The 7,718-nt window shown below is 55.6% G+C and overlaps 1 protein-coding gene across 1 annotated transcript in view; it reads left to right on the forward strand.

Annotated features, from left to right (window-relative positions):
• TRAF7 (TNF receptor associated factor 7) overlaps positions 1 to 7,718 on the forward strand; it is a gene marked incomplete at its 5' end in the record, with an annotated part of 27,215 nt that overhangs the window by 5,800 nt on the left and 13,697 nt on the right. Inside the window, 3 exons of the mRNA XM_015429016.1 lie at positions 170 to 259; positions 4,096 to 4,223; positions 6,699 to 6,781. Of these exons, the coding sequence (XP_015284502.1) occupies positions 170 to 259; positions 4,096 to 4,223; positions 6,699 to 6,781 (301 nt within the window). The remainder of the gene's footprint in view (positions 1 to 169; positions 260 to 4,095; positions 4,224 to 6,698; positions 6,782 to 7,718) is intronic.

The raw sequence follows: 7,718 nt of genomic DNA on the forward strand, positions 1-7,718 counted from the left end.
GGGGGGGGAAAGGTTTTTCCCCTAATTTTTCCGGTTTTTTTCCGGGCCTTCACATCACAAAGTAGAATGTTTGCTCACAAGACTCCACAGCTTAGAGGGAGCATTGCCCATCAGGGAAAGTGGTTTCCACCTTTGTCCACGTGGGGAGAGGGTGGCCCCCGGACGGCAGCTGTCGTGGGCCTAACCTCCTCCGCGATGTTGTCTTTTCAGGACGAGTTGTCCCACATCAACGCCCGGCTGAACATGGGGATCTTGGGCTGTGAGTATCCCGCTGCGTCTCTCTCCCGTCCTGAACCAGCTGGCTGAACAGGACCGTGGTCGTCTTAAGTTGCTAAATCACGGGCAGTTATCTGTGCTTTTTATTTTAACTTGCTGAGTTCTGGCCCACCTGCTCGGAAGACGTTATTGTCCGGAGAGCTGGGCAGGCTCTGCACCGTCTAGTAAGGGCAAGGTCTGATGCTGAAGAAGAGACCAAAGAGGTAAAACGAGGTGGTTTCATTGGAGAGCCAGAAATTACTGAATGCACACTGGGCGGTTTCACACGGTTCTTTTATCACTTGCACCCGAAAGAGCAGCGCCTCGGGTTGAGAACAGGTTTGCTCCTCTGCTGTGCTGTGCTGTAGTGCAAACGCAAATGATGGAACTCTCTTCGTAATCCTATGCAAGAGCATCTACTTACTGGGGGCGTAGCTGCCGTCCCATCAAAATGTGTGTGCTGTTAGAGCCGCAGACATTGCTGCCTGAAAAGCAGATCGGTGTAGAGGCCAATCTGACTGCGCTGATCCATGGTTTTGTGATCTCGCAGATAGATTGCTCTCATGCGTTCTACAGTGGGCTCTCCTGGAGGACAACCTGAAAACCACAGGTGGCCCAGAATTTTGGCATCCTGTTCCTTTCAGAGCCCAACCTCAGGCCTTGGCTTTTAAAAGGATATAAATTGCAGGCTTCTTTTGGGGGGCAGGGTGCATGTGGCGGTTCAGTCTGTCGATTTTGACTTGTGCTGGCTTAATTGTGGATTGTGGCATCTTCAGGTGTGAAGAAGGGCAAAAACACAGGCATTTTAAATAAATGTTTTAAATAAATACTTTAAATAAGTGCTACCCAGTGGTGACTTTGAATAGAAGTGTTCTGCTGTGAAGGATACTGGTTCAGTGGACGTCTTTTCATTTGTTCCTGGTTTGGCTTTCATTTTGGCTTTCTTCCTGGTGAGCGAGCATTGTGAAACGCCAAAGACTGCATGCGGTTGCAATCCCACCCCAGTTGGTCCCTTGAAAGGGTTTGGTGCACTTGGTGGCTCAGTGGTTAAGATGCTGAACTGCAGACCAGAAGGCCGGTAGTTCGGCAGTTCGAGACCTGAGTGCCGCGTGACGGAGTGAGCTCCCGTCTCTGGCCCCAGCTCCTGTCAACTGTTGTTTGAAAGCAAGGAATTGCAAGTAGATAAACAGGTACCACTTCAGTGGGAAGGTAACGGCGTTCCGTGCGCCTCGGCGTTTAGTCATGCCGGCCACATGACCACGGAAACGTCTTCGGACAGCGCTGGCTCTTCAGCTTGGAAATGGAGATGAGCACTGCCCCCTAGAGTCGGATTCAACTGGCTTTCGAGCAAGGGAAACCTTTACCTTACTTTGCATATCCCCTTGAACTCACATAGAGTTGTTAATTTATCCCATCCGGGGATGCGAGGGGTACAAGACGCGTTCTGGACAGCCAGGCTGGTAGCCCAGGGGAGAAGCCGTGGTGCATGTTAGGAAATGTAGTCCTGGGGTCCCAGAGGCCAGATTTAAGTTGCAAGCAGGACCTCTGAGGTTGGCTCTCTGGGAAGTGTTGCCTCTGATTTGTAGGGCCTGGAAAACACATGGAGCCACGTGGTGTTGGGAAGGGAGGGTTTCGACCATAGCTAGAGCAGCTTGGAACAAGCTCAGTCTCTGCCAAGGACTGCCGGTGCTTATTGTCAAAGGCCACAGCACAGCTGGTAACCCCTACTCTGTGCAAAGGCTGATGGGAGCTGGGGGGGGGGCAGTGTGGAGCATCCGTTCTCTAGGAATAGCAGCGTCAGGTGCTTCCAGCGGGAACAGGATTGCCTTTAACAGCAAGGGAGCTGAACAGAAGGCAGCTGTTGAACAGAGACTGAGCAACCATGGACGGGCTGAACAGAAGGCAGCTGTTGAACAGAGCAACAACGGACAGTCATGGCGTCTGTAGGAAGAAGGACACGCGACAGAGAAAGTGTGTTTGGAAAGAGGTGCATCGTCAAGGGGTTTCCGTGCAGAGGCCTGCAGCCTCTGAGCCGCTGTGGGGGGGCTGTGGGGGACAACCCTGGAGGTCCCAGAGCAGCCTCTTGCTTGCAGCTGCGGGGGGTGGTGTCTTGGCAGTAAAAGAGAACATAGAAGTAGTGGACCAACATGAGACTTGGAGGTATGTGGTGATCGCTGCATATGCATTCCACAGAAAGGGCAGGAAAGGACTGTAGATTACAGAGACCACAGGGGATAATACGTCTGAAAACTTAACAGGAATACAGTCCTCCACGGGATGGCTGTGAGTGGAAATACGTGGTCGATGCTGTGTGGGTGCCATTGCTCCCTCTAAGCTGAGTGAGTGTGAGCTAGCTCACAGCTTCTTAGCTTCCGGCTCACGCATTCTTTTTTGTCTCCGCTCAGGAAGGAGGGCTCCAGAGCAAACTAATTTATGCAGCAGCCCAAACGCTTGCTCACAGCATTCACGCCAGGAGCTCACAAAGCAGGATTTTTGCTCCTGAGACTCCACAGCTTAGAAGAGAGCCTTGGTGGGTGCACAGGATCAGGCGCAAGGCGGACGTTGGGTGGAACCTGTTGGGAACCAAGGCCACTGTGCGGTCTGATTCAGGGCCTGTGCACCTGGGGCAAGCCCAGCACCCCACAAGGCGTATCCAAAGAGAAGCTGTTCAGGATATTAGGGGACCCATTACTGGAAAAGGAGGAACTGCGGTGGCTCAAGTGGTTAAGACACTGAACTGCAGGCTGTGGAAGGTTGGTAGTTCAACAGTTCGAGACCCGGGTGTGCCGCATGACGGAGTGAGCTCCCATCTCTAGTTCCAGCTCCTGTCAACCTAGCAGTTCGAAAGCAAGAAATTGCAAGTAGATAAATAGGGACCACTTCGGTGGGAAGGGAACAGCGTTCCGTGCGGCTTGGTGTTTAGTCATGCCGGCCACATGACCACGGAAACGTCTTTGGGCAGCGCTGGCTCTTCGGCTTTGAAACGGAGATGAGCACTGCAACCCTAGAGTCGGACTCGACTGGCTTTCGAGCAAGGGAACCTTTGCCTTTACTTTACTTACTGGGAAAGGGCAGGAGACGCCAGGAGGTGCTTGCAGCTAGATTCAAGTGCGGGAACGCAAAGGGAGCTGTGACTCTCTCCAGGGCTCATTCCCTGAAAATCTTGTTGACTTCTGAGTCGCGGCCGGAGTCGAATCGAACTCTTGCCCTGCAGAGCAACACAGCCACCCTCTGAGACTGTCGGTTTTTGAAAGTGGAAGCTGATATTCTGGATAAGGAGAGGGAGGGCTCGCTTGCATTCACGAGCGGAGGGCAGGGAAGCGAGTATAAGAGAGCTTCCTTTCCAAAAGCGATTATTCTCCAGGCTAGTATAAGAGAGCTTCCTTTCCAAAAGCGATTCAGGTTTTCGACCTGACCTGGCTAGCCCAGGCAAGCCCGATCTAGTCAGGTCTCGGAAGCGAAGCAGGGTCAACTCCGGCAAGTACTTGGACGGGAGACCTCCTTGGAACACCAGCAGTCGGGAGGCAGGGGCAGGCCTCATTCAGCCGCCTTTCTGAATATTCTCCAGGCCTCCAGTAGGGGTCACTCCCCAGAGGTCGCCATGGCTTCCGGGAGTACACACACACACAAACACACATTTTTTAAAAAAATTCAATTTTTAAAAACGATTCAGGTTTTTCTGGAGCCGCGCTTCTGTCTGTTGTGCTGAGAGGGGTCCTGGTGATGAAATCTTCCGGGTGCCTCGTCCGGCGTTCTGCGAGAGGAGCGTTGCCGGCTGGGCCCGACTGCTGCTCTCACACCGCTGTGCCTCTCCCCCCCTGCCCCTCTTCCTTTCTGCAGCCTATGATCCCCAGCAGATCTTTAAGTGCAAGGGCACCTTTGTCGGTCACCAGGGCCCTGTCTGGTGCCTCTGCGTCTACTCCATCGGGGACCTGCTCTTCAGCGGCTCTTCTGACAAAACCATCAAGGTGAGGGGGCCCGGCGTTTCTAAACCGGCGGCTTGGCGTTTGCGGCGCTTGGGGCAGGTTTCTCCCCCCCCAAAAAAAAACGTTTGCAGACAGCTTCTTCTTAGTCAACAGCTGAGCGAGAGCTCTGCTCCTTCGAAAGAAGTAGTCCCAATGTCAGCGTGCCCCCCGATGCCAGTTACAGTGATGCCTCATTGGCCGGCATAATCTGTATTCCCACCAGGGGCACAAACAGCACCTGCGGTGAGCCTTATGCTCGGCTTTTAACGGAAATGTTGTTCTGCTCTGGCAGAAACAAATCCCAAAGGAGGCCGGGGCTGCTGCTTCCTGTGGGGGGGACAGTTGCGGTGAGCCCCGGCTGGCTCTGAAGCTGTCGCGGGGACCCCCAGTGAGGGCTGAACCCCATAGTTTTGGAGGGGCGGCCTCTCCAATGCTTCTGGCCTGCGGGCTCCTCTGGTCTCGGAGATTTACTATGCCACATAATGTGGGGATGACCCGGTCGCTGGCTGGGTCTCCAGTTGCCTGTCCTCCTGTACGTCCAGAGAGTAGGCCCTTCCGCCTGTTCTCAAGTTTGGCGTAGTGGTGAGGAGCGCAGACTCTAATTCGGGAAAACCAGGTTTGATTCCCCACTCCTCCACATGCAGCTGCTGGTGTGACCTTGGGTCAGTCACAAGTTATCTCAGAGCTGTTCTCTCCGGAGCAGTCCTCGAGAGAGAGCTCTCTCAGCCCCACCTACCCCACAGGGTGTCTGTTGTGGGGAGGGGAAGGAGATTGTAAGCCACTCCGAGTGAAGGTCGAGATATAAATCCAATCTCTCTCTTCTTCAATTTAGTGCAGTGGTTAGGAGCACGGCCTCTAATCTGGGAGAACCAGGTTTGATTCCCCACTCCTCCTCCACATGCAGCTGCTGGTGGGACCTTGGGCCAGTCTCAAGTTCTCTCGGAGTTGTTCTCTCAGAGCAGTCCTCGAAAGAGCTCTCTCAGCCCTGCCTACCTCACAGGGTGTCTGTTGTGGGGAGGGGAAGGGAAAGGAGTTTTTAAGCCGCTCTGAGACTCCTTCGGGTAGTGAAGGGCCATGGGGTATAAATCCAATCTGTTCTTCAAGTGGTGAGGAACAGCCCCAATGCCTCCATGATGAAGATGTCCTTGTTGAATCGCCAGTCCATCCTGTCCCGGTAGCTCTAGGCAGCCCCTCGTAGGCTTCACGGTTCCTCTGAAATCTTCTCGGGCTTCTCTTCGCAGAGGGGGCAAAGGCCACAAGCTGAATGCGTTCCCCTTCTGAGCTGAGCTCTCCGAGGACTGGGGAGGGGGCCGTGGCTCAGTGGAAGAGTCTCTGCTTGGCATGCAGAAGGTCCCAGGTTCAATCCCCGGCAGCATCTCCAGTTAAAAAGGACCAGGCAGGAGGTGGTGGGAAAGACCCCGGCCTGAGACCCTGGAGAGCTGTCAAGAGGGGCCGTGGCTCAGTGGCAGAGCCTCTGCTTGGCAGGCAGAAGGTCCCAGGTTCAGCCCCAGCAGCATCTCCAGTTAAAAGGGACCAGGCAGGAGGTGATGGGAAAGACCCCGGCCTGAGACCCTGGAGATCTGTCAAGAGGGGCTGTGGCACAGTGGAAGAGCCTCTGCTTGGCAGGCAGAAGGTCCCAGGTTCTGTCCCCAGCAGCACCTCCAGTAGCAGGAGGTGATGGGAAAGACCTCCGCCTGAGACCCTGGAGAGCTGTAAAGAGGGGCTGTGGCTCAGTGGCTGAGCCTCTGCTTGGCAGGCAGAAGGTCCCAGGTTCAGTCCCCGGCAGCATCTCCAGTTAAAAAGGACCAGGCAGGAGGTGATGGGAAAGACCTCCGCCTGTCGGAGTAGACAAGAGTGACCTTGATGCACCAAGAGGGTCTGGTCTAGTATAAGGCAGCTTCATGGGTCCCTGTGCAAGTTGACTCCCGTCCGCCCAGCGGCTACAGAGAGCTCTTGGGAGTGGTGGTGGTGGGGGAGGCATCCTGAACGACGGTCCGGTAAAGGAGGCAGGGCTGGAATGCACCAATCCCTGCTCTGGAAGGGCTTTGAAAACTCTTGTGGTTGCAGGCCTTGTTGCGGGCTGAGTCCCCTGTGCACAAGGAGAGGGGAGGGCTGAAGCACAGCTGTGGCAGTGTGCAAACACCCCCCCCCCCATACAAACACTCTAGACTGGCCCTGCCCTTGTCCTTCGGCCTATTCTGCCGCCTCTACCCAGGAGCCGTAGTGAGAATCGCAGGGGCTTGCAGTTCTTTGTTCTGCATCTCTGAGGACACCTGCCCATCCGTTTCCCGTCCCGTGCATTTTCCCCCCACTGCCTGCCTGAAAGACGGGGAAAGCAGGTGCGCGGCTGCTCTTCCCGTCTTTCAGGCCGAGGGAAGCCAGCCCGGCTGTTTCCTGCGCTGGCCTCCCGAGGGGCTTCCTGGCCCGCCCTCCGGGCATTCTGGAGCACCACCCCCTGACCCTCCTGTTTCCTCCTAGGTGTGGGATACCTGTACCACGTACAAGTGCCAAAAGACCTTGGAAGGCCACGACGGGATTGTCCTGGCGCTCTGCATCCAGGGGTGAGTCAGAAGCTGCCCCGCCACCCGCTCCCTGCTCCTGGGGCACGGCGGGGTGGGAGAGCCCTGCCTGAGAGTATTTTCTTGCTGCGTCGGTCCAGCGACACCCTGAAGCATACAGGGCATAAAGATCCTGAGCCAGGTTGCTGCCGCCGCCATTTCACAGCCAGTAAACTGAGCCGCACTGACCGTCTTGCGTCTGGGCAAGCTGACTTCTGTGCCGAGGAAGGAACCGTGTGGCATGCGTACTTACCAAGCAGGCGTGCACGAGTTCTCACTGTGCATAGTACTGTCTCGCTGTTCCCTGGAAGGCCAGATAATGAAACTGAAGCTCAAAGACTTTGGCCACCCAATGAGAAGGGAGCACTCACTGGAGAAGACCCTGATGCTGGGAAAGACTGAAGGTCAAAGAAGACGGGGACGGCAAAGGATGAGATGGTTAGACAGTGTCATCGATGCAACGGACATGAAGCTGAGCCAACTTCAGAAGACGGCGGAAGACAGGAAGGCCTGGCGTGACCTGGTCCATGGGGTCGCGGAGAGTCGGACTCGACTGTGCGACTGAACAACAACACAGAGGGGCCAGGGGGGACACACACACCCCTCTCGCAGGGCCCACACCGGTGGTCTTAACTTGCCACCCCTCTGGCACCTGAACCTTGAGCAGGCAGCTCAACACACCTAGAAACTTAGTTTTAAAGCTCCGGTTTTCAGGAGCGGGACTTGATCCGTGTTTACCTGACTGCCCACAGGACTGCAGCGTGGCCTTGGCCCAGCCTGGCCAACAGCCCCCCTCGTTGCCGTTTCCTGTCTGGGCGGCCCTTCTTGCTGGCTCCCTGCCTCCCCGGCTGCCTGCTCTTGTTTCCCAAGTGTTGGGGGAATTGAAGGTCCAGGAGCTTTTCCTAGGAAGGCCATCCTGGCTCGACAAGGGGAGGAGGGT

The sequence above is a fragment of the Gekko japonicus genome, unplaced genomic scaffold (assembly GCF_001447785.1).
Source record: "Gekko japonicus isolate JY-2015 unplaced genomic scaffold, Gekko_japonicus_V1.1 scaffold1395, whole genome shotgun sequence".
NCBI lineage: Eukaryota > Metazoa > Chordata > Lepidosauria > Squamata > Gekkonidae > Gekko > Gekko japonicus.